This window comes from Galendromus occidentalis, unplaced genomic scaffold (assembly GCF_000255335.2).
Source record: "Galendromus occidentalis unplaced genomic scaffold, Mocc_1.1 scf7180000075380, whole genome shotgun sequence".
Taxonomy (NCBI): Eukaryota; Metazoa; Arthropoda; class Arachnida; order Mesostigmata; family Phytoseiidae; genus Galendromus; species Galendromus occidentalis.
The window spans coordinates 6,079-32,910 of record NW_003803370.1 but is presented as its reverse complement, the minus strand read 5'-3'; the positions used below and the strand labels follow the sequence as shown (position 1 = coordinate 32,910).

The following is a 26,832-nucleotide window of genomic DNA, read 5'->3' as shown; positions in this document are numbered from 1 at the left end:
TTGAATCATCCACAACTCTTTATTAATTTCATCTGGTGTCAAATAAATATAATTTCAATTAGTACACAGATAATTGACCGGCCGTCGAATCGACTCGGGAGGGGTGGTGAGAGCCAACGGCTCATCCGAAAATCAAAGCCCTTCGACGAAGGAGACATGTCATCGTAAATGTATAATTGACTCGTATGGCTTCACAGTTGTCCTGGGGTCCACTCATCTAGTGCCGGACAACAGTGTTGTTTTTTTGGTAAAAAAAAAAGTATAAAATAGGTACATGATTTCTGGGGATCAGCTCACTATAGTACGAACAGGGGACAAAGTTACATTGAGGATTTCCTCCGGTGTCTTATTTACAGTTTGTACAGGGGTCCGTGCGTTCACTTCGGGCCCGGTTCTCAGTCGATTTCGAGTGACCACGGGTGATCCACAACACCGTACTGAAAGAGCAGCCTCTGGTGAGATAATGTCTACGTTCTTCCTCGAGCATCCTCTTATCGCACGATACTCGGATTCTCGCTCCGAACTCTGATTGAGATCGAGCACCTACGAAGCGCTCAGGTGTACCTGAATGTTCGTGAGGGTTTCCATGATCCTCGCGTGAAGCTGCCATTCGCTTTGCATGGTCGGTATCAAAAGATCGTCAGCGTGACCGTTTTGTCGGTGATAAATTCGGCCGATAGGCGAAATGCTGCATGCTGTTCCACAGCCGAACATTTCCATGACTCGACCTTCGTCGAGAGCTTCTCGCAACTCGCTCATGCATATGGGTCGTTCAGAGACCTATGGGTGAATATATGATCTAATTCCAATAAATCCGTGACTGGAACCGCCCATGAGACTCGCGGCAATCCCGTTCAGCGACCGCTTATGGAAAATCGAGCACTCACTTTGAACAGATTCCAGTCTCGAGTCATATCCAAAACGCTTCTCCGTACGATTCCCGGGAGAATGATTCCACTCAGGGGCGGAGTCACGAGCTCTGGCTCACCGTCTTTGCTCCGGAGGAAAACAAAGATGTTCATCGCGCCGACTTCGGTGATCTGCTGATCGGGACCAAAAAGCCACAGAACCTGTTGGAGACCGAGCGAATCGGCTTCCTTCTGCACTGCGAGCGTGGGTGCATAATTGCATCCGAGCTTCTTGTCCCCTGTGCCACCCGGCCATGCTCTCACGTACTGAGGATCGGCGAGGAGACTGACGGGTTTAACGCCGGTCGCATAATAAGCTCCGACTGGTCCCGTGATCACATAGAGGAAAGCTTCGGACGAGCGTGCAACGCCGAGCGTCGGTTCGACGCCGAAGAACGTCGGACGTATGTACAGTGAGCTCATGGGCGTACTGGGAACCCAGTCGCGATCGATCTCCACGAGCCGCATGAGGCACTTGAGGAACTCTTGTGGATCGAAGGTCTGAAAACCACCGAAAATAATGCACTGAGCAGATTGTTTGTCGTACGTGGTCGTCTCTTAGCGACTTCGAGAATCGAATCAGGGGGATTCTTAGGTCTCTCGCGATCGAATGCACCAGAATAGAAGGAGGTGAACTCACGGGAAGGCCAAGGCGTTCAGCAGAGTTAAGGAGTCTTTCCATGTTCAGTTCCGGTCGGAAAAGTCGGACCCGTCCATCTTGTCCTCGAAAGGCTTTCATGCCTTCGAACAATTCTTGGGCGTAATGAAGTACCTGAAATTAGACGTCTGAATAGGATGTTTCGCCTTGGTGGCTCGAATTTTTGCTGAACAATAATAGTGAAGCGCCTTCCGATGCGCCTATGTCCAGGAAAGATACTCACCTTGGCGGCCGGGTGCATCTGGAGTGCATGTACGGGGCAAATCTTCGGCTGGCTCCAGCCCGAATCTCGCGTCCAGTAGCTTTCGAACATGTGATCAGCGAAGTGCTTACCGAATTGTAGAGCTGCGCTCTCTGGTTTCTTCTGTCTGAGATGGGGTGGCTGGATCTCAATATCGAGGTCATCGTGCTGCAGGATAAGATTCGTTAGGATCGAGGATAGAGAGCTGTCGATTGCTAGGGAATCTTCAAAACCTTCATTTGATCAGTAGATGCCCTTGCCCCCTCCGAATACTCACAACGAATGTGTGAGACGGTCGAGCGATCTCTCGTTTGACTTCCCCCTGAGGAGTCCAAGACAAGCAGCGCAACTGAAAAAATTAAATTGAATCAAACTCCTCCTCCTCCTCCGTTTACTAGCAGCGTTTGACGGATTCACATCTATCAGGCGGAGCTGCCTCAGTTCTTTTTTTTTGTTCTTCTATTTTTAACTTTCTGTGATATGACGACGCTTCTCGAACTATTTGACGATGTTCTATCTATGAGTCGCTTGTGGACTCCTGAACCTAGCGCTAACAAACTCCAGTGTATCAGCTGGATCTGCGTTAGACCTTCTAGCTGAAGCACGTGTCGTTTTCTTCTCTTTATTAGGTTCTTCCGCCAGAGAAATCGGGCGTGTGGGGGCTCTGCGGTGAACTGCGCGTGACCTACACGGGGGATACGGTCTTGCTGCCATATCAGACCACCATAGATCCGATTGCGAGTCCTTCAAAACTCCTCATTCGTCATGAGTCATAATTGGTTATGATGGGACGAAGATCGAGGATTAGGAGACTCTTCGAGTGAGTGCTGAGTACCGCGAATTCCTGCAGGGCACGGATGCGCTGCTTATCGATAACGCATTCCCTCTCATGGTGCGATGCCAAGGTCTGTGACGTCGAGCGGAATTCCTAACGGCGCGGCACGCGGAGTATCGGCCGGGGATTCCCTTGACGATAGCAGTGACGTCGCGCTTCTTCAGGATGACAACAAGCGCACTAGACCCGATCTTGGAGATATGCTCTCGATGAGTGTATTCAAAATTTTTTCCAATGCCCCTCATCCTCGATCCTCCAAATCACCTAAGACGCTCGAATCCAGAAGAAAACACGAACTCGAATATTGTAGCTCCTCCTAGCCACGATCTACATCCCACTACGCGCTATGACGGCAAGCGATGAGAACAATTTTATCTTGCCATTATTCCTCTGGGATGCGCGCCTATTTGATGCCTTCGCGATGAGATTCACTGCATCGCTGACACATCTCCCGATAACGATCTAATCTTATCTCGAATATTCGAGGCTTGTGTGACTGTTAAGGGGATAAGGAAAATGTCGCACTCCGCGATTGAGGAAGCTTTATCGATGACAATAATGTAGGCGTTTAGATCCATGCAGAGATAATGAAGATACGCGCAGTAGTGTCAGACGCAGCGGTGCACTCGATCACACTCGAGAGGTTGCTAATGGCAACGATGATTGCATAATTTTTTGCGCGGGACCGGTCCAGAAATGAAATTGAGGGGCAAACTCGGACCGGATATATTCGCGCGTGAAGGAATGACATTGTCTTCAGAATCGGAGAGGCTTCAAGATGCTTATCAACATTTGCTTAGCGTAACCTAGATTTTTGTCATTTGATCCCTGGATGTCAAGATTATCGCATACCGTCTGGCTGATAGAATCACCCTTTCATCAGGGCATATCGCACAGTCAGCCGAAAAGACCAGCAGATGAGAAGCACAAAATAGAATGCAGTCATCCTGATGACACTGGCCGTGGCTCATCGTCGGGCACCTCTTGGAGTCCACACCGGGTGTCAGGGAGTATCATCGAGATGACATCCCGACCGGGTATAAGGTATAAGGAGCTGGAGATCGAGTCGCACCCGACTAATCGAGAGCTCGCCTTCGCGGTGATAAACGCCCCTCATAGAGGTGAGGACGAATTCGAATCATCAATCATCCGACCATATGTTTCAAGGATCATATGGGGAGAGGACGCAGTCTTGATCTCGAAGTCTTGCGGAGCAGTCGCATCAGTACACTTACTTGTGCACCGGCGGAATCGAGTCAGGTTCAGAATCGAATCTAAGTGGAGAGCGATACATCGAAGAGCGAGGGCTCGAGAGAATGAGCGAGAACTACGCTCAAGCGTAGACGATGAGCTGCTGATTCTCCGAAACACATGAAGTCTGCGCATAGCCTAATAAAAGGCCAAGGTTCTCTCGTTGCGGTGAACCGTTAAAGCCGACCTTTGAGCGCCAAAAGGGGGCGCGGGCTCCCGCTGGAGTCTCGCTGGCCATCTATCTTCCCTCTGCCGTGTGGGCAAAATATCATTGAATCACAGGAACCCTGTGGAGCCTCGAAGAGTCTCAAGTCAAGAATCCCGTAGTGTCTCGCAAAATCTATCGGTTGAACATTTCCGAATCGATATTCTAAAGTTCGCCTGATTATTCGAAACCCGACCGAGCGAGGACAATACTCACATTGCCAGTCCTCAAGAGCTCTCCCACAAGTCGGCGAGTGGTTCTCGTGGTGATCATTCCTCGGTCGGTGGAAGTCTGACTTTGTGGAACTCGTCGAGTTAACGTAGCAGAAGTGACAGGAGGAGCAGGGAGGAAGAAGAAGATGAAGGAAGAGGAAGAACAGGAGAAACAGATGGGCTGAGCTCTGTCGTGCCTTGGACGACAGCAATGCTTCGCTGACGTTCGAGAGCAGGTTCGAAGTCAACTTTACGGATTCACGGTTTCATCTGGCAATCTTGTGATCACTGCGCTGTTTTTCGCCGGTCGCTGTGGAGAGGATTCTTGGCGCTAAGAGAAATGCCAGTTTCAGGAAAGAGAGCTTGCAACCGAGTCGATCCAACGCAAACAATCCACACGGAGTTCTTCTCGAGTGGAGAGAGACTCTAACACGCACGGGACAAACACGCGGTCAGACTGACAGACGAATTCGCCGGTCGACTGACTGACTGAATGTCTGGCAGGCAGGCAGGCAGACTGACTGACTTACAGATAGGCGGGCTGACACATGTACAAACGAACTGCCCACTACGCTCGAGACAGAGTGAGCGCCGAGCCTCTGGGCTTGAGTAACCCCGCGTTGGGCTCAGCTCCGCATAGAACCGGTTCCGAGCCACCGATCCGCTATCCCCGTAGCGGTTCCCAGTCAAAGAAAGGTACGTCGACTCGGTGTCGTCACAAAGGTGTCCTTAATGAGGAAACGCAGAAGGGGTAGCGCCGATAAACACGCTCGCTTAACTAGAACGATCTGTCCATCGAACGATAACGCGGACTCGGCTGATAATAACGTCATCTCTCAACGTGGCTCTCTCCGAAAGCATAGAGGAGGTTTCTCGTCTGGCCGCATAATGAGGCCGGGTATTCCTCATGGTAACAGCCCGAATGTCCTTGACGTCACTCAAAAATCGTCTCGCATACGAGACTGGGATAGCATGAGGTGAGATATCTGTACGGAAACTTGGTCATGAAGAACTACCTTACGAGGCATGAATGTACGTGTTCGAATCTCCGACTGATGCGCAGAGCTCTTTCGCTGGCCCTGCTGACGTCAATCGCTCACGGTTCGGACCGAGAACATCCGCTCAGCCATTCCGCTAACTCAAGGAGCTGGAAGCAAGCTTCGAATTGAAGTACTCATTTTCCTACTGAGAGAATCCCTCGCAGTTTTGGGAGTCCCATCCCTGAGATCAGGTTCGTGCAACTTCCCCTCGGAGTCCCACGTTTTGGAATCGTCTTTCGGAAGGGCTCTCACAGAGTGCGCATCCTTGGTGGCGCATTCTTGCGAGGCATCCCCCGTAAGACGAAGCAAAATTAACCCCTGGGGAATGGTTCACTTAGCAGCAGAACTGTCAATGAGATTCCATCGAATCCCTTCTGCAATGCCTTGTGCCTGCTTCGACGGAATCGATACGGGTTCCTAACCGAAGCGCTTGCACGGAGCCTCCGCGGCATGCTATGAGTATCATCTGACTTCAAGGTCACGACGGCGAGTTCACTCTCGGCGTACAGAATTCGCAGACCATCTAGAGCCCAGTAAACAACGAGTCCGTATCTCTAGGAGGATAAGCGAATTGATCGCCACTTGTCTGTCTGCTAGACATAAGATCATGCTGCGATAATATCGACGACTAGTGGAACGTTTGAAGGGAAGCAGACGGCACGTCACATGTTTTTCGGAATCGCCGGACGGCAACGGGCCAAAGCCAGTCAGCGACACACCTCGAGCGTGTCCACGTTCGAGAGAGAGACGGAGTTCACTCGCCAGATGAGTGAATCCGTCGAGATTCTGGAAATGAGAACGCGGACAGTCGTAGGTTACCTCACTGATCCCAGACCAGCGCAATGAAGGCGGTTCGAAGCGGCCTCGTCCTTCTTCACTCAGCGGAGCTTCCCGATCCGAGTACACTGTTCATATCCACGGGGATATTTCGTTCGTCAAAGGCTGTCGAGGCCCGAGGGGTCTGACAATAAAGACAATCGGCCTAAGAAACGTGGAACAACGACCTTCTGATGCAATCCTCTTGGTAATTGATCATAGTGCAGATCTAGTCGGATGACGTGAGACCCGCGATGTCGCAATCATTTCATGGATCTCCGCATCGTCGCGGGCGATTCGTGATATGGTGAGAAACCAGCGGCTCCTCCAAGCCCTTCTGGGACGAATTCCCAGGTCCGAGCGCGGCCCTCGCCGGGATGATCCTCGCAATCCAAATCGCAGTCTCATGGGAGAAACGGGGAGGCAATCCCAGATATGTCTCCGTGGGGATTCTCGATAACAATTGAGTTAAACATTGATCTGGGAGGATTCAACTTTTCTGCTCGTAACTCCGTTCGAAGTTCCCGGGGTCCGGCATTCCGGCCCAGCTGCGGCTGAGCCCTAAACCAGAGATTGTAGTGGTGAGCCCTTCCATGCGGGTAAGATGCCTGCCTCGGGCGAAGACAAGACGGGAGGCAGGAAATCTCGGCAGATTATTCTCGAAAATGGCAGTGTTGAATTCAATAACGATAAATCAGAGTTCGTGCCAGCGTGGAGCCGGGAAAGAGCGAGCGAGCGGGTACTGGATTCGCCGGGACGCGTTCCTGAGGGAGATGTCTATGGGTGCTATACGACACCTCATGTCTGGAAAACAGCTCGACGGAAATCTTTCCACTGCCTCCTAATCGGCACTCACAGAGCCGGCGAGACGAATCAAGAAGACTATCAGCAGAAACTGGTTGGAACCAGTTTATTCTTAGCATGGAATTTTGAACGAATGAGCAAACGAGCAAACCAGTCATTCTACTATGACACGGACAAGCAAAAAATGAGGAGATCGCGAACTTTCCAGACGTCAGCGCTACCTCTTCGATCCGGTCCAGGCATCCGAGTGTTCTACTGCACGAAGGCATACGCTCGTTCTTGGTCCGCGTTTCCCGGCAACGCCCCTGGGTCGGTTGCTTGTTTCTCATTCATTGTAGTACGTTCCCCGGTCAGTCACTGCACCTGCCGCGTCGTGAATCAAGTTCTGTGTTTTCTCGATGCCAGCCGGGACCGGATCTGGTCCGGTTTTGTACGATGGGGGTAGAATTAGAGGGGGAAGCCGCTTGTCGTTGGCTCGATTTACTCCGGCGGCTTCCCGTTTTCTCACCGACCCCGTTACGTTTTTTTTGGTCGTTCGCCTTCCGGAAGGGTACAGCTGAGCGTCACGCCTTTCAAATATCGCAGCTCCCCATGGCACGGAGTTCTTCGGCGCATCTCTAAAGGTTTACGCCACGTCGAGCAGCCGCCCAAGCGTTTTCCACCGCCCACCGCTCAGCCCAGGTATTCCTTCCGCTCTGGACCGGGATAGATTCGTCGATGGAATAACCGAATTCTCAGGCAGCCCCAGCTCACGCTATCCACTTCGGAGTAGGCATTATTCCTACGCAAGGTCGGTTTTGATTCGAATAAGTCCTCGCTCAGAGCTTCGGCGCAGTCAATAGCGAGCTTGAGCGATCGAATACCTCTTCACAGAATACCTCTGTGCGACAACGACGGAAATGGGCTCGCTGATACATGCGACCATCGGTCTGACTGGACTGACCGTTCTCGGTCTTCTCGGGGTATTCGCCGATGGTATCGTCAGGTGCAATGATGCACGGGGAACATACATGTTTTCTTTTGAAGGCCTTCGACGTCAACAGAGAAGGGAACTTTAGTATATTTGGGATTCAAATATGGTCAATCCTCTTTCCTAAGCCACTAGGAATTGGAGCGAATTTATTTTCCTGCGCATCGAGAGCGCGACGCGACCGTATCCGCAAAGGCTCCCGAAGTTCCCTCCAAGACGTCGTGACGTTGGAATGGAGTCCTCGGGCTTGTCCAGAAACGACAGACCCTTGCTCATTTTGTTTACAAACGTCGTAATGTGCGCGGAAAACTCTCGAACGATGTTTACGATGCTTGACATTTCAACGCGTTCGGCGACATCACCGCCTGCTGCTCTCGAGCTAGGTTCCCGTCGATTCGATTTTTCGAGAGAACTTACCGAAGCGGAAGTCGAAGACCCACGACTTCTGTCCCGTCCACAATGATGTCCTCAACGCCGGTCTGCGCTGTGAAGTCTCCTCGGAAAGGCGTGAGGTAATCGCCTATTCAGAAGAATTTTTCTGTTGCGTCTGTTTAGACCCAAGAGTTGTGGAACGATCGGCTCGGACTGATTCGAAAGATCTCTACATCTCGTCCGTCTCGCAGAGATTTGCGGCTGCGTGGCATCCCGGCGCATATCGCGGACGCTCTCAGCAAGCTCGAAAGTTCAGTGGGGTCCTCGGACAACTCCGACGTCAAGCCCGACACTTCACCCGCGGACACGACATTCACGACGAGGATATATTCTCTTACGACAAGGTCAGAGTAGAAACCAATTCAGTGGAAATGACCCGTGGTCCCGGAATCGATAGCGTGCAGAGTCAAGTCCCAGGCCATGCATGCACTAGTGAGGTGCCAGCATCTCGTTGGTGAAGGCCGCTCTTCTAGCGAGCAACATGAAACCTTTCCTTTTTCTGAATAGAGACTCCGAGAATTTCCCTTGCAGACTCTTGGAATTCGTGAAAGATGCCCAGCAGACGAAGGAAGATAACGGAATCTTACGCAAAAATCTCCAGGAAGTGAAACAGAAGTCCGAGGAGAAAGAAGATACTCACCTCAGAGAAATCACCAAAATTAAAATCAAGCTCGACGAAAGCAACAACCAGATCGGGGATCTTCACAACGAGTTAGTAAATGCTTTTCCGGAAATTCTGTGAGTGATCTCCGATCGACGCAGTCGGGAGCGCCTGCTCCATGGTCAGTTCCGTGCCCCTTGCCCACTGACCCTCGGTACTCGGCCATTTCAGTTTGGAGCTATCGAACGCCACTATCGAAAACTTGCGAGAACGAGTCATTGAGCATGAGAAAGATAAGTTGAGTCTTCAACGGAAATCTCAGAACTTCGAAGATCAGTGCCGCAGCCTTGCAAATAATCTTCAGAAGATCCTCCTTGAAAAGAAAGAGATCAAAGAAAGCAGGGACATCATGGAGGTCGAATTGGCGTCCGAGCGGAATCGCAACAACCACCGTTAGCTCTTTTCTGTTCTCCGTCTTCCGCTCTAGGTCCCCGAAGCTCACCAGGGATATCATCCTCCATGGGGGAGGGATGCAAGTCGAGCAACGTATGCGATTCCTTGAATATTGAGTGTCCTGGTCTTCAACGAATCTATTTTCCAGTCGCAAATGAGCTCCAACAAGCCCTCCAGCAGATCGAACGTTCCAAGACCCATAACAACGAAACGACAGGATTCGCGGTGCCGCAAGAATGTTTATCATGCGTCAAGAGGTAAAGGACTCTATCCTGAGGAGAGCATGAAAACTAGAAGATTCCTCCCGAGACAGCCGATACTTCGAGAATTCTTAGGGGCCCTCGAGTATTCTCGGGGGTTGAGAGGCGTTCGTAAGAGCAAGTATCGTCGAGTGAGTATGAAATATCAATCTCCCAGGCGCAGCCTGGAGGAGCAGTTCAAGCAGAAGATCCAGTGTTTAGAGACCGAGCTGGAGACAAGCAGGAAGGATGCCTTGGAGAGCGAGAAGAAACTCCAAGCTCTGGCCGAGGAGCTCCGTAAACGCGTCTTGGAAGAAAAAGTTAGAGCACAAAAACTCGCTCGGAGGAATTCTCAGCTCGCGGCGGAGAGACTGAACGCGAATCAACAACTGAATGCCTTCGAGTAATTCGAATCACTATTTCCATTTCGCAGTCACATCCATTAGAAGGAGATCCCCCAGATTCTATCGTATGCCTTCCGGCTATTTCCAGGGAGGTATTGAACAAGGCTCATTCCAAGACTTTCCACGGGGACGTTCAAGATGAATCGCATCTCAACGACGCTGTTTTGATTGGGGATGAGACGATGAGTCGCGAGATGGCAATTCTGCGCAGACTCGGTGTTTTCCCAGAAGGTGACGCAACTTTCAACGGTATCACGCAACAGGTAATCTTTCTGACATGCTCGGGAGCTATGGTCCTAAGGACTACTTTTCTAATCAAGGATTGCTCTTGGACGGTTATAGAGACTATTCCTTTCTGTTGCAGAATCGTGATACGTTGGGCGAGTGTCCAACGATGTAGAGCTCCTTTGGACGTCCTCGTCGACTCGGAGCACGATTCCACGCCCATAGAGCTGAAAATCGACAGCTGCCCACTCGACACTTCGTAAAAGAATCGCAGTCAACATAACGATAGAGTCGAGCATCGTCGGATCCTGGAGAAGCCCCACTGTTCTCTCTCCTCACATGTGACTAAGTTTTAAATGAATGATATGATGTATTCTACGAGTTACAATTCAGTATAAATGAAAATGACTCAAAATGACCCGTGAAACAGGCTCGATGAGAAAATATTTTTATTGTAAAAAATCCCGAGATTCCTGATGAGATACGGATTAATAGTATCCTTCTTTTCGACGGTTATTGTATTCGGGCCGATAAACTTGACCTCCCCGACCGTAGTTGTAATCTCCTGGACTCCTGCGGTAACTATGAGTTCTTTCGTAGACTGGTTGACCGTGACCTTGAGCCGAAAAACCTCGTCCTCTGTATTTGTAAGTCCCTCCGTAGTAACCTCTTGAAGCGAGAGTCTGTTGAACGACGATAATGAGGAAAAGACTCGCGACGCCGATTCGCATGTTCACTCGAGTCTCCCGATTGATCACTCCCTCGCATTGATCGATTGTTTCAGCCGGGATTTTCGAAAAGCCGCGCGTCTCCCGGAGCTGTATGAAATGGGTTGGCCTGGTCTTGTGAACGAAGTTGACGAAGTTGAAGAAATGGTGTCGCACGGGAGTCGTTCAAGGATACGTGATTGCACCGAGTGCTCTCGATAGAAGCGAGACTCACGGGTCCGACAGGACAATCTGCGGCGACTGTATCCCTTTATAGTGGTCTTTCGCCCCTCGGCTTTCTGGTGAGTTCTGAGCAAGTTTTTGGCGAGTTGCGTAACTGCAGATGCGGGAACGAGCCTTCTGAGATTTTCTGGTGTGTCACGGGTCAGGACCCAGGTGCGTGGTCACGTGGAAAAAATTGAGCAGTCGAAAACAAGAACTCCCTGTGAACTAGATCGTACCCTTGGGAGCTGGTATGATACGGATGGGGAACTGATAAACCTAATATTCATTCGGTCGTTCGCTATCGCAGGTTTATTTCCGATTTCGGAGATACTCATATAAATATGTGTATGGTGTATATATCATTTAGTATACATATTCAAGGCTCGAGACTCCCTTACATTAGATACATCAGGCACTCATTTCCGACTCGGCCTGAAGACCGGTTGCCGGTCTCACGTTCTTTATCGTCCCGGCGAGCCTCCCACACTGCGGACACTCGAAATCGTCGTCGGAAAGGACATTGCTCGCAATGCAGAAGTAACAGTAAACGTGTCTGCAGCCAATTTCGTGGGGTTGCGTCGGGGGCTTCGAGCAGATCCCGCACGTCTTGAAGTCGACCAGCGATCGCTCGTGTGGCGATGTGCCCATCGTGGAGTCGACTTTGCCGTAGACTTTGCGGAGGGCGCTCCTGAACATCGACCGGCTCTTGCTTGAATTTATCACAGGGAGGAGGAATGCGAGAAATTCTGATACGGTCGTCCACAGTAATTCTCGCGACAGTGAATCGTATTGCACTTCACGCAGATTGGGTGGTTGAGAGTAGTTCATTTTGATGCCGAACAATCGATGCAGGATGCTCGGGTAGCGGTTCTGAGTGAGGAAAACGAAGAAGTTCACAACCCCTGCCAATTTCAGAACACCCTCGGTCACGGTAGAATATCTTTCAGCCCGTTGCCGATCTCGCAGCAGTAGATTCAATGTTTTCGCTAAACAACGCTCGCGGAACCACTGAGTTCCGGTTAGGAGCAGGAAAACGGAGACGATTTTCCATCTCTTCAGAGGTTCTCTGTTACGTCCTACCAGCGATAGATCCAGAAGAGTTTGACCAACTGTTGCCGGACGGTCCTGGAGCAGAAGAACACTGAGCAGGGCTGCTTTTATCAGGGCGTCCAGCTCGAATGACCAGAACGTCAGGAAGTTTGTTCGATCGAAGTATTTGAAAGCATCCGAGAAACGACTTTTCAAGAGGTCGAAGAGCTGTTCGTCGAGCTCGTGCGCGTCCAATTGGTCAACTCGGCTACCCATGAGTTTGGACGTCGCCATTTCAATTCCTCGGAAGCACCGAAACCACGAAGCTCGTTGGTCTGCGAGTCTGATTCTTTCCTCGACGCTCCCCGCGGTCACCAGTCACCGGAGCAGATTTCCTTGAAGCGGTTCCGGCGACAAGCGCAAAGTTGGGCCGCCGTCCGCGGATTTCTGTTGATTTTATGCTGTGGGAGCTGTCGATGGCTGCGCTTCCCAATTCTGCTGACTCAAGTGGCCGTGAGCTTTCGGAATGTTGAACAGGTAATCGTTGCGAGATGAAACAAACGGCACCGTCACCGAACCTGATCACAACCCAGTGTGCACCGATTCTTTGTTTTGTTTACGTCTGGGCGTCCAGAAAAAATACTCGGAATCGAACCAGAAGCCTTCCATGCGGGTCTACGCCGCCACAAGCCCGACTTGTTTACATTGATGAACGCATTTTTAGATACGCATCCTCCGGATCGAGATCCGACAGGTGAGCGTCGATGGCGCATCGCGATCGAGCTCAATGAGTTTTTTCCAAGTGGATGCAACTCTCCGGACAGGGCATCTCTCTCATGGTCTTGGTCACCTTGGGATGAATAGAGGTGCGGAGAGGATTTCGAGAGACCATCCGGAGCGATCTCCACCTTTCGGAGTTATTCCGCGTCTCGGAGAGAGGGACTCCTCCGCGCATGTGTTCATTGAATTTATTTTCCGTGTTGTTCTCGTTCGAAGAATTCAGAATTCGAAGACTGACTGAGCCGCCTGTGGAGAACGTCATAGGCCCCGAACGTCTCTTTGGGCGAAATGTTTTCTCGTTTATTCGGGTCCCGGTTGACTCCGATCGTTCGGCAGCAATTCCGATGCAAAAGCAGTGCTACACCGGCTGAACCATATTTTCGGAAATTTGTCCCGCGTCGAGCTTGTCTCTATGTTCCCGGGAGCGATGTTGCCAAGATTGAAAAAGTTCGGAATCTCGATGTCGACGCTCTCATCCTCGACTGTGAAGACGGGGTGGCAGCCACCGCCAAGGTAGGGTTGATCGTAGCTCACGCGAGAATGAGACAGCTACCGCGCAAATCATCCGTTTGACGCGACCTTCACCGACTGACATGCGATCCGCTTTGGTGGGGGTCTTCCTCCTGGAACTGGAAGGGTTCCGTATTGGTAGTGAGAACTACCGAGAGCGGCTTGGAATCCTCTGAAGAATTCTGGATCTTTCTCGCCGTTGTGAGATAAGAGGGAACTCCGGGTACTGCTATCTCATCTATGAATATGTTCATTGCTCGCTGTAGGTGGTTCGGTGTTCATTCGGGTTGAGAATTATTCTCCCAGCGCACATATGAACTCGTCCTTAGTAACTGTGTCTTCTGGTCGTATGAAGTCACCTCGGGCGCCGAATCCGTCTCCGGTGTTCGGAACGGATCCGGATCTCGACTGGCTCTGAGTCGTGACGCGGTGATACACCGGTTATCAGACCTTCTGAAAACCGACACACAGTGCGACCTCACACTTGAGTCCCCTCAACTTGAGTCTACCTCGTACTTGAGTCACCTATTTGTGTCTGACCCATGAAGGCCTTGATTACGAGACCAGGCCGCGTGTCGAGCGGTAAATGGATCGCCACAAAGAGTACTTCGATAACCAATCATACTTGAGTCCGCTAAGGAACTTCCTTCGAATCGAGAGCTCATCTTTCATCGTCTCGGATATGGCGTGGAGGGAAAGGAGCTAGAGCGAGGGCGCGGACAGTTCTTCGGAAGCTGAGGGAATCGCTTTCCCTAACCGTAGAATCTCTACCCAAGTTCCGTGATATTCTTCACGATTCGCCACACATGCCGCTTCACGAAAGAAAAGGGATTAGTCTAAGACTCCCTTACTCCTCACTCCATTGGATTCGTGTGACTATCCTCCGACTAAGGAGTTTTATCTCTCAGTTTCCGTAAAATATAGTGGCTTTCCACACCTTGGCGTTCTACAAGGCAATACGAAAGTGTCTTCCCCACGGGAATACTGGAGAAGTCTTTTTCGAGCAACTGGGGAGCCTATCCTCAACTTGAGTCCCAACGTAAGGCACCAATCATTGACTCAAGTTGAGGTCGCACTGCTACTATTAGTACATCTAGTCGTCGATTTTCTTGATCCTCGATGCCCCCGAGCAAACACTGCAGACAAAATCACGATCCATATACCCGATGCCTTCATGCCGACTTTTTCTAATTCGACTTTTGCAGGACCAAGCGCGGGATGCTATCAAGCAGGCTCTCGATACCATGGAGTTTGGTCGAGCGGACGTTGGTGTCCGGATAAACAGCGTCGACTCCGGTATGGCTGAAGTCGATTTCGACCACATCTTCGACTCTAAAAGACTACCGAGCACGGTCTACCTGCCCAAAATCGAAAGCACCGAGCATGTGACCTGGGTTCGTCACTTCCGATTCTGATTCGAGCGTCATTATTCACGAATTCCTGATCATTGATTCTGAATGATAATCTCAGCTCAAGATCCGATGTTGATCAGATGAATCCGACTTATCCAGTAGATTCACTTAAGGTCAAAGGGTACGAATCATTTTTCTCCCCGATCCCTCCTAACGGATATTCGTTCCATCTACAGCTGGTCGATCACGTGAACAAGCGTCTTCTCGAGACCGAGGAAGACTCACGGAAGATCCTCAATCTCGTGCTGTACATTGAATCTGCAATCGGACTGATAAACCTGAAAGAAATTTTGCAACATGCGGCGGAATTATCAGAAATGAGTCGTGCCGTAATCGACGCTGTCGTATTCGGTTCGGACGATTTCACTGCCAGCATCGGTGAGCGCTGAGTTGTCTTCCACCCATATAATGCTTCCTGTCTTGTCTTCCCAGACTCAGGTCCGAAATTCCCCACGAGAGGAGCGCAAGTCTTGTCCCCAAACACAATTCGCCGGGGTATTCTGCTACGCTCGCGGTGTGTGACGACATTTTCCTACCCGTCTGCATTTCCTTCCCCGATTTCCGAGGATGTCAGATGATTCCGGGTTCCTTGATTACATTCAGCGACGATCTGAATCCTCCACGGGAGAGCCACGGCCAATAGCGCTGTCAAAGGGAGACTTCGCGCGGAGAGTGTCGGAGCACATACGCATCCAATCTTTGAGAATGAATTGGCGCCTCACGGCTTCTGAGGATCAATGGCTGCGCGGTCGCCATGGCAGCCTCACACAAAAGAGCTTTCGTAGTGGCCAGAAATCATCTTATTCGAGATTGCCATTGTCTGACTCAAATATTTGAAGAATTGTCGTTACCGGAGATGAGCGGTATTTAAAGCAGACAAATTCGATATGAAATGGCGTCGCCAGCTTAGCTCAGGGGTTAGAGCACTGGTCTTGTAAACCAGGGGTCGGGAGTTCAATTCTCCCAGTTGGCTGATCTTTTTCGAGTACGCGAGATTGGATTTTCTTGTCCCGGAAGCCTCTTCTGACAGCAGATTCGGCTCTACGAAGACCTTAGGCGCATGCCGTACGCCGCTACACTCACCGCGTTGGTCGAATGGGAGCACAGATTGACTGCTGGGACCTGAAGGTCGTTACGACGACGGGCTTTCTCCGTGCTAGGGCTTATTTGTAGCGAATTTTCATCGAATTCCTCCATTCCTAGGCGCGCAACGCACGAAAGATGCTCAAGAGGTTCTAGTCGCGAGACAACAGATAGTCCTGATGTGCAAGGCATTCAAAGTTCAACCGATCGATATGGTTTACATCGACTACAAAGGTGAGTTCGGAGTCTCAGTGAAAACAGGAGACTCCCGGAGAAGAATCCGCGATACTTGACCCATTCGAACACTTGATTTTGTGTCTTCGATATAATCGCGGCGGATTTGAGTGGATGGAACAATTCTCTTCAGATTCTGAGGGCCTCCGGAAGCAAGCTCTAGAGGGTGTTAAATTGGGATTCACTGGGAAACAAGTGATCCACCCGTCTCAAGTTCCAGTCGTGCAAGAAGCTTTCTCTCCACGCAAGGAGAAGATCGAATGGGCTAAAGACCTCATCAAAGAATTCAAAACCCACGTCGAGAGCGGCAAAGGCGCATTCAACTTCAGGTCGGTCGATAAGGAGGCTGCTAATAACTTTTGCTCGACCAGAGCAGAGAATAATAAATTGGAATCCTGTTCCGAATATACTTATTAATCCGAAGGGACGAGGTCATATTTCCGTTTTTCCAGGGGATCCATGATCGACATGCCGACCGTCTTACAGGCCAAGAACATCCTTGAGTTCGACTACGTGATCCGGGGTGAAGAGCTCCCCGACAAGTATAAAGTTGATCCTAATACGGATGATGTAGTCAAAGATGATTAGGTAGGCACCGAGCGCTCCAGGTGGAGCGGAATCAAGGGACTGTACAAAATAGTTATTGCTTCTTAGGTACGTTGTCAATCTTCCTGAGAGAAATAAAGATGAGCGGAGAAATGAATTTCTTCTGAGACCGGAGACTGTATCGCGAAGCTATTCACGACGATCTGGAGAGTTCATTGCGAACTATCGAAAGTTGTGGAGTCCGCTCGATCCAGACACCGGCTGAAAGGACACGGAGAGACAAAACCGAAAACGAAAAGCAAGGGGAAAGAATAAAAATATTCCGACACCGGGAATCGAACCCGGGCCTCGCGGGTGAGAGCCGCGTATCCTAGCCACTAGACCATGCCGGAGTGCACAGAGGTTGCGCTCTGTCTCCTTACCCACAATCAGCCTGGATCTCTCCGGCCATCGAGCAAGGGACAAGGGGAGGATCCCATTATTGCGAGCATACCGAGATGAAAAAGACGCCACACATCGTTAGTTTCGCGTACAAATCATCCCAGGTCCCGTCGTCGCCAGCATCATCGGGGATCTCTCGCCGCTCAGGCGCTTCCAGTGAGCAGAATATTAGAGCGGAGAAAGCTAAACGAGCCCTGAGATGATAACACAGAGCCCCGAATCGAACTTCCCATCCGAGACGCGATAGTCAGCGAAAACTCTGACAAGGAAAACAGAGAAAAGAAACGCGAAAAAATATGTTAGCAGAACGTGGTTTCGATCCACGGACCTCTGGGTTATGGGCCCAGCACGCTTCCACTGCGCCACTCTGCTACGGAAAACGCATGCCAGAGAATCCCGATGTCATTGCTCCGCTCCGCTTAGCTTCTGTGCGAGGGACGCTGCGCTGGAGCTCTCGAAATGGTGCGGTGCCGTCGCAGAGACTCGAATCGGCTGCGCCGATGATCTTCGAGTCAACCTTTTTTATGAAGATCCTGTAGGGGCAGGCATCAATTTCTGGAAAACATCTCAAGTTTTCACCAGGAAGTGGAATTAGACTTTCTCGTAGACAGAGCTGGACACTTCCCCCTTCCCATCACCCACTGGGGCTAACGGCTACGGCCTTCGATTCCGAAGATAGTGAGCACGATCGCATACGGGGACCACCTGGCAAGACCTGTGCTCATACAATTGATTTCCGGAGCGGAAGCTTGGCATCATCATTTTAATCACTTTTACCGAGATTTTCACATCGGATCAGATTTCATTCAGCTCATACGGAAGCGAGACCTCTCGAACCGGGAGCCTTAGAGCGCTGTAAGTCCGTCCACAAGGGACGTTAGTGGCCAGAAATGCGAGAAGAAGTTGAGAGTATAATGTATGCTTTGAAGTCTCCTTCCAGAGGAGAGGGATACCAGGCACCCGTTCGCCTTTTTTAATTTTCGTTTCTGCGAGAAATTTCAGCTGAATCATGATCGCGCCCGTATCGATCTAAAGGCGAGAAGACTTCCCGCGGTCTGTCGCAGTCCCCGTGAAAAAAAATTTGCTGCTGGCGTATAAGGCTCGCAGAAGTTCGTAAATGTCCGGGAATAGTAATGGACTTTGAAAACAGGGCCCGGAAAGTGAGGAATTCATCCATCATGGAGATCATATCATCGGAATGAAGATATTTGACATATTGTTATTGCACCTAAGCGTGCAGGGAGAGTGGTGGGAACCGGGAAGCTTCTACGGAGAGAAGCTTCATCCTTAGAATTCGGCTCATAGTATGAACCCTACGGTAGCAAAGTCTTCGAGCGTACAGTGGATGATGTAATTCCCAAAGTGGTTGACAGAACTCATGTCCCCCGGTTTCCGGAATCCGACAATATTCGGGCGGGTAGAAATTAGGCCTGACGGGGTCTACGAAACAGCTAGCCTCACGAATCCCGGAGGAGACGAGGCTATAGCTTCGTGAGTTCCGCTGCGGATCCGCCTTTAGTTTGCACCGTAAAGCTCGATGATCGAAATTATTCGACGCGGGGTGTGGTCTATCGTGCTGTACTTCGCGGGCTGTGAAGTCGGGAGGAGCGTTCGGGAAACAATGCGATCTCCTCCGGTCTATCCGTCTTTTATTTGAGGAGGTAACTTCGTATCGAGAGCTCGATCAAGAATTTGTGCGGCCGTCTGATAGCTCACCCCCCTAGATCGCGCTCGCATGCTTTGGACGACGAAAGTGTGAGCTGGTGACTAGCTATGTCTGTCTGCGGGAGCTTTCTTTAAAAAAAACTAACGGCCTTCTGCGAGCCTCCTCCGTCGAAGTTGTTCTCGTTTCCGTCGAGTAATCATCACCGCCAAGTCGTTAGGTGCTTGAGCGGCGGGGATAACTCCTTGGACTCGCTGAACTCGATCCTCTATCGTTTTCATGATATTAACGTCTGGTGGGATGTGGACGTAACGAACATTTCTTCCGCGGACGTGAAGGAATGAAAACTGTCGAGAAGACCCGTTTGGCATCGTGACGACGGCATCTGACATCTGGATGTTCATTCGCCTGGAATCACGGTGGAATGATGAGTGATGGGTTTTCTGGTCCCAAATTCAGCATATTAACAGGTCACAAAAAAGCAGGAAGAAATCGGGCGACATCGGACCTATAGATCCTCAAGAGGATCTGAGTCACCGTTCAGAATATATGTAGGATTGAGTACCTACAGCGTTGTCTGGATTTTCTCAAGGGGGTAGCCGGAGTCTCCTGCCGATGACGCAGAAACGAGAGATCGAAACGAGCGATCAAAAAGTTCCGGTGCATTAGAGCTCCTCCCTGACTTGCGTGGTGCGTGCTTCGCAATCAATGGAGAGACACGGCTGACGGACTTTACGGTGCTTCTCGAATGATGCGCCCTTCCGAAATTAAAGTTTCTAGTGGTCGACCTGGTCCGCAACGGTGCGACGAGGGTCAGATCCAAAGAACGCCTGCGATGCTTTTTCCTCTATGGTTCGTAAAAGCGCCGGGTCTCGACGCTGCTTGTAATTTGGCGGGTTGAGGGACGTCTAATAAATAACAGGGCGGCAGGCAAAAAGTTACGACGAAGATGGGATTCGAACCCACGCGGGCAGAGCCCATTGGATTAGCAGTCCAACGCCTTAACCACTCGGCCACCTCGTCCCGGCGATCCCGACCGTCACGCTGCGTTCGATTCACGTCGACAATCTTAATCCGAGGAAACTGACGATTGAAAACGAGAAGTGTGCAAAGAGATAAACTCGATCGTTCCTAATATTTTGACATCTGTGAGAGCTTCGCACGGGGACGGAGAAATTGGCGCTAGAGCGTCCAGTCTCTTTCGCGCATTTCTGCTCTGCTGGAATCTAGAACCATTCTGATCTTGATGACGTGTGAAGTCTGCCCCTCTAAAGAGTAAGACTGGTCGTATGGGAAGTCGGACACTTAGAGACATGGAGAGAGCTTACTGGTTTCGCGCGCAACCCTCTCCGGAAATACAGTGATCTGGATGATCCGACTGCTCTTAGGATGCAGTCTGACACTCGTTAGTCCTAGACAGGCGTCACCATCGGGAGCTACACCTCACGGGAGAAGCCAGTGAGCTCCGTTCGAGAATCAACACCGAGCGGCTTTCCCGGCACAGCCGTCGACGTCGGAACTCACCCATCGACGACTTCAATGGTGCCGACGACTTCTGTCTCATTGCGTAGATCTACTGTTGTTTCCCTTCCTTCGAGAGCCTGCACTAGGCACAGGAGAGATCTGACAGCTACGGCTTTGTCCCGGGAACTCTGTAGGAAACTCGACATCTTGTCTCGATAGGGAGGCGCGCGCTTTCACGTATCATATGGCGGAATGCCAGAGAAGTTTCGTAGGAGAGGATGGCGGTCAGGGAGCGCGGCCCTCGAAGGCGCTCGCGCGGTAATTCAAATCATCGCTCACAGAAATCTCTCCTGGGCCTCATTTGGACCTGACCTGCACGGGTCAGGTCCAAATGATTCGGAATTTCAAGCTCGTTTCGAGAGAGCAGGTCATGTGACTCATGGGTCACATACGATTGCTCTCAAGAGTGATTCGGCTGATAATCCAAAAAGATCGACTGCCAGGACATGGATGTCGCTTGGAGCCCGGGGAGGAACGTAGACGGAGCTCCACCATTCCTATTCATGAGACTGAATGTTTTCATTTCAGAGCAATCTCACGACTCACTACTGACTGATCGGGAGCTGGGATTCCAGGAGTGCACGGCTCCGATGTCGCCGGGTGACATGCTGGATTTGTTTCCCTTTCGAGAAAAATGTTAGTGGAGAGCTTCTCGTGCAGAAATTATTCCTTTGAGCATCGAGCTCAGTGCCCCTGACCTCTCTGTGACTCAAGCTGAATTATCTTCTTCTTCCTCCCTCAGATAGTCGACAGCATATCATCGAAGTATTCGCAAGCTCCCGGAAATCCTCAAAGCTCTCCCCAAACACCGAGATTTTTTTTTTAAACATGAGGCTCTATATTATGGGACTTCCTACTGGTCCTGGTGGGCAGAAGGAAAGCCAGCAAAGTCTTCGGCTCCATCTGCTAGGAATAAGGAGGTCTAGTTGAATCGGGGTTCAGTTCGTGGTACTGGGCAAGATATCCAGCGCTCGCGTTGACGGGAGCCCCGGCCCGAGCGACGACGGGATGAGCGGCATAAGGAGGAATCGCTGGCTGTGCACGAGCGATACTACGAGAGGCGTGGACCGTTTGGAATCAAGAATTTCGATTTGACTTCACGTGCCTGCGCAGAAGTGAAACAAAAAACAGCTCAATCCCCGGATTAAAAGGGAACGATGAGAGACTGAAAGGATCACCGAGAAGACCAGGCCCCACGGAGGAGTCCTTCGCATTTCCTCCGTGGACTCCGTTTTTTTCCGCAGAGAAACAGAGAAATGTCAGAAAGCTGTCGGTTCTTGTCGCTCCTCGGCAGAGATCATCATCATCCAGGCCTCCTAAATATTCGTCTGCAACCGCTCGACACAGGCGAATTTTATGAAACGATTCCGCTTTTCTTCACGCTCCCCTGCGTTTTTCGGCATCCTAAGCGAGCGTGTTCCCGACGTGCGTCGTTCCTGCAGCACGAAGCGATGCCCTTTTTGGCATCCCGCGTGCCTCAATAATTGCAAGTCTTAAGATTGAGCGGCTTTTCGATATGAACGGAGACACCATATACTCCTTTTGAGAAAAGAGAGGGAAGTTTACGCGCTGTACACCTGGACTCGAACTGTACACCTGGATGAGAGCCTCTCTCCGATGATGATCGAAAGCCGACAATTCTCGAGGAAATCGTCGGACCGTCCTCTCCGGGATCAATGTCAAAACAGCTGTCTGTCTATCTGTCCAAAAACACTGACTGACGGAGATAACTGACACCATCCATCGCCCAGCCGAGTGTGTGACACGCTTCCGACGGTATTCGATATTCCTTCCCGATCGACGCTTTCCTCCCGAGGTGAAGTCGGCGACGGCTAGCCGGAGATACGAGCCCAGGCTAACCGATGAGAAGCGCGTCGCAATGTTTCGAATGCGACGATTCCTCAAGCGAAAAAACGAGTTATGACGAATCTGACAGCTCTCGCTAGAGTCAGGTGATCCTGGATCGTCGTGGAAGAGACGAATCATGCACAAGGAGTGAGGACTTACGAAGAGCAGTATTGTGAAGCACAACAGCGCGCCGAAGTCGCGATCCGAGGGAGTTTCGAGGAAACCTATCACAACTCAGGCAGAGCCGGCTCGAGGCGAACTCCTTTTGTTCTTTTTTGTGGACTGAGTTTGTGAACTCATCGGTGACGCCTTGTGGAAGTTGCGGTTAGAAGGAAAAAATCAGTCTCGCTGCGGAGGTCATCCTCTGCCACCAACGCTAGATCCTCAGCCAGGACTCAGAACCGGAGAGAGGAATCTTTGAGAGAGATCGGCGGAGTAGCAGGAAGTTCCTCCCTCTGATGAAGTTTCGCTGATGGCGCGTTGCGGGTAGAATTTCCGAAAACTCAGCACAACGCAAGAGATGGCGTCTGGTTCCGAGTTTAGCCCTCTGTTCGGTGGTCCTCAGATGCCGCTCTTCAATGACTCCAGCCCTAGGGAGCGTTATCTGCACTATGGACTCGCTGCCGTTACATCAGTCCTCGTTTTCGTGAGTAGAAGCGTTCCGTGGCAAAATACTCTGGAGATTCATCTCCTGGAGAGACTGGAACTCTTCCAGCGGTACCGATCTATTTTGCTCGAGCTGAATTCCGGGAGCTCGATCTCACGTCTTCCCTATCCCCACAGGTTACTCTCTGTCTCGCCTTCTTCTACAACATACCGCCGGACGGTCGACACATATATTTCTCATTTGTCCTGATAATCATGTGTCTTCTTCATTGCATCTTGGTAAGAGTATGAACATCGGTGTCGAGTCAGCGATAGAAATGCAAGCATTGTGAGAACCGAGTGAAGGGAAAAAGAATCGGACTTAAAGCTCAGGGATCCGGTCTGGTTTTGAGCGTCTGGAGCGATAGAGGAGTCCGCACTGGAAGTTGATCGCGACTTTTTCTCTCCTCAGATACACTGGTACCGTCAGGGAGATGTCGATCCCAAGTTCCGGACGTACATTTATGGGAACACGGTGATAATAATTCTACTGTCAATTTCGGGTATCACCTACTTCACGCAGAAAGCCCAATGCAGCGCTGCTGGGTAGAGAGAGCATCGAGGCATGCGAAAAAATGTGAACTTTTGAGAGTGAGAAATACGACAAAGTCGCAAACTATCTTCGAATACAAACAATATTCATGCGAAAGTTTATCGAGCCAAAGCTTCGTTACGAGATTTTTCGAGATGCTGTGAGAATTACCCTGATATTGGAGTCATGTGATATTCAGGATTCCCGCAGGAGACCTGAGCTCTATTCCATGTGAATATTGTCTTCCGAGCTCGGGAGAGAGAGACTGAAAGCGCCTACAAGAGCTCTAGATTTGGATTAGGCGCTATCTTCCACATACTATCCTAATGAGATGATGATATACAATATTGAGTTTCAAACGAGATTTTTCTGAGGCACCCTTCGAGGCTGGAATGATGTACAATCCTACAGCAGACTCACACGAAGAAATCGCACTAAAGCTTACTGTCACTGTCACAAACTTTTCAAGTTGAAGATCTTCCGGCGTTTTCTATCTGTGTTGTTTAATATGATGGACAAGGTCGTTGGGGAGATTCAGGTGCGGGAAAGGCTTGGCTCGGTGAAGTTTTACGGGGAAGGAGAGGGACGTGGTGATACATATTATCATCGACATGGGGGCTTCGTTCAGTCTGAAAGATTGTTTGTGGTCGGATAAAGCTCGAACGAGACTCTAAATGGGAAAGCGAGAGAATCAATTCTCCGGGTTGACCAGATAAAGGAGGTGGGGAAGAAGAAGAAGTGCACGCTCCACCGAGAATGGAGGGGTCCTCCATTGCTCCGAGTTGTTTTGAGCATGTCTCCCCATCGGCAATTCTCTTTTTGAGAAGAAATGCGTTCCGTCATAGATGAATTCACAGGTTTATTAGAAACTATTGATAGGATATCGAAAGGATCATGATTTCAAATTCAAGTACGGGACAGAGAAACGGAGTGCACCCAGGGTGCGGATAGACATTTTCATAGACCTACCAGCCGGGATGCGTGTTGGCCAACCGTCTCATTCTGCGAGTGTTTCGATCTTGATCACGAATCTTCTTCTCCATTTCTTGATCGGTGAGAGTTTCGAGGAATGGACACCATTGCTCAGCCTCGCTCTGAGGTCGGAAGGGCATTTCGAGTTGACTGAGAGGCGCCTCCGAGAACGCATACGTTCGTTGGTGCCAAGCGAGCTGACCTCTGATTGAATACGCGATCGCTGTCACGAACTCGCCGCCTAATCCAAGATCTGAACACAGTTTCGTGGCGAACTCCTCAGGTGAATTCAGTTTCTCGCTCATATCCCACTCAAACTGGTCGACGAGAGAAATGTTCCCCACGTGAATATTGAGCTTTATGATGACTCTCTGATCGGTTTGCTCGTCGAGGAGACTTTCTGTCGGGAACGCCTCGATTTGCTGTCGCATCGATGCTGCGATCTGAGGCACGAAGAGGAGGGGTGGGAGATCGAGATCATCGCAGAGGATCTCCGCGAATTGCTCTGGAGATATTTGAGCCTCGTTCTTGTTCCAAGTGAAAGTATCGCGGAGCTTATTCCCCTCGATTTCCATGTCCAGACGGATCGGGACGAGACATTCGGGCATAGCAGCGTTTTCGTGGAGAGTCGCCGGATCGAGATCATCATACCTGGAAGAAGAAGGATCTCTCAGCGTCTTCTTCCCCTTGTGGGTGGAGCGAGGGAATGTCTTCGTACACTCGAATACAGATGCGTCGACAAAATTCACGTCCTTGCGCAATCTAACTCACAGCATCGGGAAACTCTTATTTTTCTTCGTATGTTGGAGTCTGTTCCTATTTATCGGGGTCGAACACGGGACTGCGTCGAGGTGATGCGCGTTGTTGGGAGCAGCCGGCATGAATGATGGTCGTGCCTTGATTGCTTTCGCCCTGTTGCACACCATCACGATTAGAATTACGTTTGGCTGATATCGACGCTCGCAGGAGGGGCTCATGATGGAATCGATCTCTGAAGGCAGAACTCACCCATGTGCTCCGCCATCGTAGTTACTCTCTTGGACAGGAGCTGCTCTGTATTTCTCCTCGTTACCGTCGATGAGATCGTCAACTTCAACTTTCTTGAGGAGCGAAATGAAGTTTGCCGCCGAATGGTGACTCATGTTTTCTACGAAATGGAAGAGGGGATTATTCAATATGAATCCCCGAAATGGAATTCTTCCGCGGGAGCTCACAGGAATTGACGAGCCCGAAGACCAGCGTATCTACTCATGACTCATAATCATTGACATTGCGCCATCATCATCGGTTCTTGCGCCATTGACCTCCGATTGTCACGCATTCCCATAATGAGTCTGATCAAAAGCTCACCCATTTGGGAGATTTTCTTCCTTTCCTCAACCGTAACCGGTCTCCTCCATAGCGATGGGTATTTCTTGTACAGTGTGCCCCTGAATAGCCGCATGTAGTTTCCAACCTTAAATAAGAAATATTGTTCATATGTGGATGAACCGACTCTAAACGCTGATTGCCCGCGTGATGATGTCCACTTCGAGAACGTTCAGGCTCATAGCGAGGTCGCTCCACGCACTCTTTTTCACAACGTCCCCGTTTTATATATGTCTCGAGGCTCTTTGAATTACCTCAGTCCCGATGTAATAGTAGTCGCCTCCATCTTCCAATTGGAAGGCGATCGGACGGTCTCCGAAAGTCCTCATGATAACACTGCACCGTTCGGCCGCTCCCTGCCGATCCTCGGTCACTGATAAACTTAGAGAAGGAATAATATAGTATTCCCGGCTTTCTTCACCGGGCGTCGCTTCGCACAACTGTTCGACGGACAACAGCAACTGCCCGAGAATCAAGAGCTCAGGCAATGGTGTGTAAACAACGGCTACAGCGTGCCTCACCGGGAGGTCTTTAGCGAGAGCTTTCTTCCGGCGCTCTCGCTTCGCGGTCGGAGCGATCGGCGCCAAATCTGTGGTCTCCTCGGGTCACCCAGATCTCACCCAGTCTGGAGTCCGACGTCGGGAAGAACGCCGTTTCAGCTCACCCTTTTCTGCAATTCAGTCGTTTCCTCTCCCGAGGGAATGGATTCCGTCGGGAGTACCGTTTGCACGAAAGACCGGGTACGGAACTGCCGAGCCCGCATGTGACGGAAACTACTGTACGCTTCTCCCGCACGTTGAGATGATCGAGATCGGGACCTTTGCGCCCGAGGCTCCGCGTCCGATTCCCTCTGTGACTCCTTGCCCCTAACCCCTCACTAGCGGCTTCGCTTTTACATAGATGTTAACGAGATAAGCGAATACATGGGCCACAATGCGCATTGCAGCGACTGCAAGTGTTCAGAGCGGTATGCTTATCGCATTGAAAGCTGCATCGGCGCTCACTGTTCCGCCGATCTT

The 26,832-nt window shown here is 50.6% G+C and overlaps 7 protein-coding genes and 4 non-coding genes across 11 annotated transcripts; 4 read left to right on the top strand and 7 right to left on the bottom strand.

The window, feature by feature from the left end:
- Window positions 1–4,585, bottom strand: LOC100898146 (branched-chain-amino-acid aminotransferase, cytosolic). Its single transcript, XM_003736927.1, has 7 exons — window positions 4,315–4,585; window positions 2,085–2,156; window positions 1,790–1,975; window positions 1,549–1,680; window positions 888–1,409; window positions 565–780; window positions 1–437 (listed from the first exon to the last, which is right to left on the bottom strand). The coding sequence occupies exons 1-7, from the start codon at window positions 4,369–4,371 to the stop codon at window positions 396–398; spliced, it is 1,227 nt and encodes a 408-aa protein (XP_003736975.1). The 5' UTR covers window positions 4,372–4,585; the 3' UTR covers window positions 1–395.
- A 3,706-nt stretch (window positions 4,586–8,291) lies between these two features.
- Window positions 8,292–10,843, top strand: LOC100898003 (protein CROWDED NUCLEI 2). The gene is made up of 8 exons (XM_003736926.2): window positions 8,292–8,452; window positions 8,564–8,716; window positions 8,904–9,083; window positions 9,205–9,425; window positions 9,575–9,683; window positions 9,844–10,068; window positions 10,158–10,332; window positions 10,434–10,843. The coding sequence occupies exons 1-8, from the start codon at window positions 8,400–8,402 to the stop codon at window positions 10,467–10,469; spliced, it is 1,152 nt and encodes a 383-aa protein (XP_003736974.1). The 5' UTR covers window positions 8,292–8,399; the 3' UTR covers window positions 10,470–10,843.
- A 739-nt stretch (window positions 10,844–11,582) lies between these two features.
- Window positions 11,583–12,840, bottom strand: Pex2 (peroxisomal biogenesis factor 2). The gene has a single exon (XM_003736925.2). It carries the CDS (start codon window positions 12,547–12,549, stop codon window positions 11,635–11,637), a length of 915 nt encoding a protein of 304 aa, XP_003736973.2. The 5' UTR covers window positions 12,550–12,840; the 3' UTR covers window positions 11,583–11,634.
- Window positions 12,841–13,267: 427 nt separating this feature from the next.
- LOC100897713 (citramalyl-CoA lyase, mitochondrial) lies at window positions 13,268–16,994 on the top strand. The gene is made up of 6 exons (XM_003736924.1): window positions 13,268–13,548; window positions 14,751–14,939; window positions 15,134–15,335; window positions 16,161–16,274; window positions 16,408–16,603; window positions 16,727–16,994. The coding sequence occupies exons 1-6, from the start codon at window positions 13,324–13,326 to the stop codon at window positions 16,860–16,862; spliced, it is 1,062 nt and encodes a 353-aa protein (XP_003736972.1). The 5' UTR covers window positions 13,268–13,323; the 3' UTR covers window positions 16,863–16,994.
- On the top strand, window positions 15,858–15,930 carry TRNAT-UGU (transfer RNA threonine (anticodon UGU)). The gene has a single exon. It is a non-coding gene; the product is annotated as a tRNA-Thr (tRNA).
- Window positions 16,995–17,140: 146 nt separating the features above from the next.
- On the bottom strand, window positions 17,141–17,212 carry TRNAE-CUC (transfer RNA glutamic acid (anticodon CUC)). Its single transcript has one exon. It is a non-coding gene; the product is annotated as a tRNA-Glu (tRNA).
- Window positions 17,213–17,561: 349 nt separating this feature from the next.
- TRNAM-CAU (transfer RNA methionine (anticodon CAU)) lies at window positions 17,562–17,633 on the bottom strand. The gene has a single exon. It is a non-coding gene; the product is annotated as a tRNA-Met (tRNA).
- Window positions 17,634–19,067: 1,434 nt separating this feature from the next.
- Window positions 19,068–20,599, bottom strand: LOC100899241 (U7 snRNA-associated Sm-like protein LSm10). Its single transcript, XM_003736934.1, has 2 exons — window positions 20,449–20,599; window positions 19,068–19,332 (listed from the first exon to the last, which is right to left on the bottom strand). Exons 1-2 carry the CDS (start codon window positions 20,592–20,594, stop codon window positions 19,068–19,070), a joined length of 411 nt encoding a protein of 136 aa, XP_003736982.1. The 5' UTR covers window positions 20,595–20,599.
- TRNAS-GCU (transfer RNA serine (anticodon GCU)) lies at window positions 19,866–19,947 on the bottom strand. Its single transcript has one exon. It is a non-coding gene; the product is annotated as a tRNA-Ser (tRNA).
- A 1,332-nt stretch (window positions 20,600–21,931) lies between the features above and the next one.
- LOC100897566 (transmembrane protein 243) lies at window positions 21,932–23,633 on the top strand. The gene is made up of 3 exons (XM_003736923.3): window positions 21,932–22,942; window positions 23,080–23,181; window positions 23,354–23,633. The coding sequence occupies exons 1-3, from the start codon at window positions 22,817–22,819 to the stop codon at window positions 23,489–23,491; spliced, it is 366 nt and encodes a 121-aa protein (XP_003736971.1). The 5' UTR covers window positions 21,932–22,816; the 3' UTR covers window positions 23,492–23,633.
- Window positions 23,634–24,327: 694 nt separating this feature from the next.
- On the bottom strand, window positions 24,328–26,238 carry Snr1 (SWI/SNF related, matrix associated, actin dependent regulator of chromatin, subfamily b, member 1). Its single transcript, XM_003736921.2, has 5 exons — window positions 26,068–26,238; window positions 25,796–25,901; window positions 25,454–25,592; window positions 25,217–25,357; window positions 24,328–25,096 (listed from the first exon to the last, which is right to left on the bottom strand). The coding sequence occupies exons 1-5, from the start codon at window positions 26,140–26,142 to the stop codon at window positions 24,439–24,441; spliced, it is 1,119 nt and encodes a 372-aa protein (XP_003736969.1). The 5' UTR covers window positions 26,143–26,238; the 3' UTR covers window positions 24,328–24,438.
- Between the last annotated feature and the right edge of the window lie 594 nt (window positions 26,239–26,832).

Coding starts and splice junctions, on each gene's coding strand:
- LOC100898146 (XM_003736927.1), bottom strand. CDS start 4,371: ATGATCACCACGAGAACCACTCGCCGACTTGTGGGAGAGCTCTTGAGG. Junction 1,976..2,084: donor GACCGTCTCACACATTCGTT/GTGAGTATTCGG, acceptor CTTATCCTGCAG/CACGATGACCTCGATATTGA. Junction 438..564: donor AAACCCTCACGAACATTCAG/GTACACCTGAGC, acceptor CTGCTCTTTCAG/TACGGTGTTGTGGATCACCC.
- LOC100898003 (XM_003736926.2), top strand. CDS start 8,400: ATGATGTCCTCAACGCCGGTCTGCGCTGTGAAGTCTCCTCGGAAAGGC. Junction 8,453..8,563: donor TCTCCTCGGAAAGGCGTGAG/GTAATCGCCTAT, acceptor TCCGTCTCGCAG/AGATTTGCGGCTGCGTGGCA. Junction 9,084..9,204: donor ATCGGGGATCTTCACAACGA/GTTAGTAAATGC, acceptor CGGCCATTTCAG/TTTGGAGCTATCGAACGCCA.
- Pex2 (XM_003736925.2), bottom strand. CDS start 12,549: ATGGCGACGTCCAAACTCATGGGTAGCCGAGTTGACCAATTGGACGCG.
- LOC100897713 (XM_003736924.1), top strand. CDS start 13,324: ATGTTTTCTCGTTTATTCGGGTCCCGGTTGACTCCGATCGTTCGGCAG. Junction 14,940..15,133: donor GCACCGAGCATGTGACCTGG/GTTCGTCACTTC, acceptor TTCCATCTACAG/CTGGTCGATCACGTGAACAA. Junction 16,275..16,407: donor GGTTTACATCGACTACAAAG/GTGAGTTCGGAG, acceptor AATTCTCTTCAG/ATTCTGAGGGCCTCCGGAAG.
- LOC100899241 (XM_003736934.1), bottom strand. CDS start 20,594: ATGTCGAGTTTCCTACAGAGTTCCCGGGACAAAGCCGTAGCTGTCAGA. Junction 19,333..20,448: donor ACCATTGAAGTCGTCGATGG/GTGAGTTCCGAC, acceptor CCGTGATTCCAG/GCGAATGAACATCCAGATGT.
- LOC100897566 (XM_003736923.3), top strand. CDS start 22,817: ATGGCGTCTGGTTCCGAGTTTAGCCCTCTGTTCGGTGGTCCTCAGATG. Junction 22,943..23,079: donor TTACATCAGTCCTCGTTTTC/GTGAGTAGAAGC, acceptor CTATCCCCACAG/GTTACTCTCTGTCTCGCCTT. Junction 23,182..23,353: donor GTCTTCTTCATTGCATCTTG/GTAAGAGTATGA, acceptor TTCTCTCCTCAG/ATACACTGGTACCGTCAGGG.
- Snr1 (XM_003736921.2), bottom strand. CDS start 26,142: ATGAGGACTTTCGGAGACCGTCCGATCGCCTTCCAATTGGAAGATGGA. Junction 25,593..25,795: donor GAAGAAAATCTCCCAAATGG/GTGAGCTTTTGA, acceptor TCCATTTCGTAG/AAAACATGAGTCACCATTCG. Junction 25,358..25,453: donor TACGATGGCGGAGCACATGG/GTGAGTTCTGCC, acceptor GGTGTGCAACAG/GGCGAAAGCAATCAAGGCAC.